Raw genomic sequence first — 1,830 nt, forward strand, 5'->3', positions numbered from 1 at the left:
TGTATGAATCATATGGTGAAAAACTGACTGAAATATAAATCTGTTCTTTTTTTCTTATAAAAGGCTAAATAAAACAAAAATATTGGTGGTAAACTTTGACTGTGTAACTTTACAAACGGCACCCCATAGTATGAGCCTAATATCAAGTAAATGTTAATGGCAATTCATACTTGTGTGAATATATCACATTTTACTTGATAACTATACTGCACCAATAGGTATATATACTAAAAATGTTACACATGGCACGTTTAGTGCATGAAATGTTCAAAAATGTGTGGAGTATCATTTATATGAACCAAAGGGATATAGTTTTATTTTTTTAAAACCATTGCATCTGTATGGCATTTCAAATTACTCAAGTGTGTGAACTTGGAATCAATATAATATTCACACGCTTATGAAGATCATCTGTAGTAAACATCAGCAGGAAGCAAAGATCATTGCTAACTTACCCTCTAGCTGGGTTTACAGCGATGGCATATGGCTCTCCCGCTATGGCAGTAATCAAGCGGGTGCAATTTGGTCCCTTAAGTTGGCCCACATTTATGGAATATCGTAATTTAGTCCAGTGGGCTGTGTAATAGCTGAACCAGTGCATCCGAGAGTGATCAGTCCAATAAATGTTCCCCGTGATCCAGTCAGCAGAAATATCTCTGGGGCGACGGAAGTCTGAACACTGCATTGTACATCAGGCACAAGTGTCAGGCTCTCTGTTCAACATTTAATCAAATACTTACAGCAATCTCTTAAACTAAAGACATAACAGTGAAAATCAATCAAATTTCGCTTTATTTTAAATCGACAGACAACAAAAGGCATGCCGTCATTTAATAGTAGTGTAAAGAGATACTTACGATGTTTCTGATATTTGATTTAGTTTGGCCTTTTTCAAGAGAGTCTTTGTAAAAAATTCCGCCAGGGTTGAATTGAGTAGCCCAAATAAACTTTTGCTGATGGAACAGAACGTCCATCCCGATGATGCGAGCGTTGTCCTCAACGTGAGTGAGCAGTTTGTGGCCATGGCTCTGGTTATATGGATACACAAAGCTTCGGATTTCAGTGTCATTGGCGATGTAGAGCACTCGATCTTCCCCTCCTGCAAGGACGATCAATCAAAAGTTTAAAAAGGAAAGGCAAAAAGAAAAAGAAAACCAATGACATCCTACTTTGGATTGCAGTTTGAACACAATATATAAAAACACATTATAACATTACGCATATTTGTTTAGGTAGTAAATTAGCACACATGCAGAAAGTAAAACTGGATGTTTAATACTGAGCTTTAGAATCACACCTTTTGCMATACAGTTGCCGTTGACCTCCTTATAATTCCGATCACATGAGCATTTAAAAGATCCTTTTGTGTTTGTGCAGTAATGAGGACATGCATCAAACTGTAGACACTCATTTATCTCTGGAAAAACAAAACAAAACAAACAAAAAAACACAAAACAGGTGACTTTTTTATGATCGTGCTGAGAGGACAGCAATTTGAAAGAACCTACATTTTTCATTGTCAATGAAAAAGTTTACACGCTAAGACAGGACTGACAATTACATTTCAATATATATTTCTTTGCTCATTAAACATAATGTGGAAAACCGTTTTCATTTGTTGCCATGAAACTCGACGAGCTGTGACACATTTATTACAGCTGAAACATTCTTAGTGTCAGTTTTCATTAGAGTTTTACCCAGTCTGCTTCCAGTAGATGTATTCAGTTCCAGTTTCTTTTTTTGTTGCTGTTGTTGTTTTTCTTTCTTTCTTTCTTTCTTTCTTTCTTTCTTTCTTTCTTTCTTTCTTTCTTTCTTTCTTTCTTTCTTTCT

The 1,830-nt window shown here is 35.7% G+C and overlaps 1 protein-coding gene across 1 annotated transcript in view; it reads right to left on the reverse strand.

The window, feature by feature from the left end:
- Nucleotides 1-1,830, reverse strand: part of lrp1bb (low density lipoprotein receptor-related protein 1Bb) — a gene marked incomplete in the record, with an annotated part of 232,866 nt that overhangs the window by 40,905 nt on the left and 190,131 nt on the right. The window contains 3 exon segments of the mRNA XM_014016494.1: nt 456-679; nt 858-1,099; nt 1,298-1,417. Of these exon segments, the coding sequence (XP_013871948.1) occupies nt 456-679; nt 858-1,099; nt 1,298-1,417 (586 nt within the window).

The sequence above is a fragment of the Austrofundulus limnaeus genome, unplaced genomic scaffold, assembly GCF_001266775.1.
Source record: "Austrofundulus limnaeus strain Quisiro unplaced genomic scaffold, Austrofundulus_limnaeus-1.0 Scaffold146, whole genome shotgun sequence".
Classification (NCBI taxonomy): Eukaryota; Metazoa; Chordata; class Actinopteri; order Cyprinodontiformes; family Rivulidae; genus Austrofundulus; species Austrofundulus limnaeus.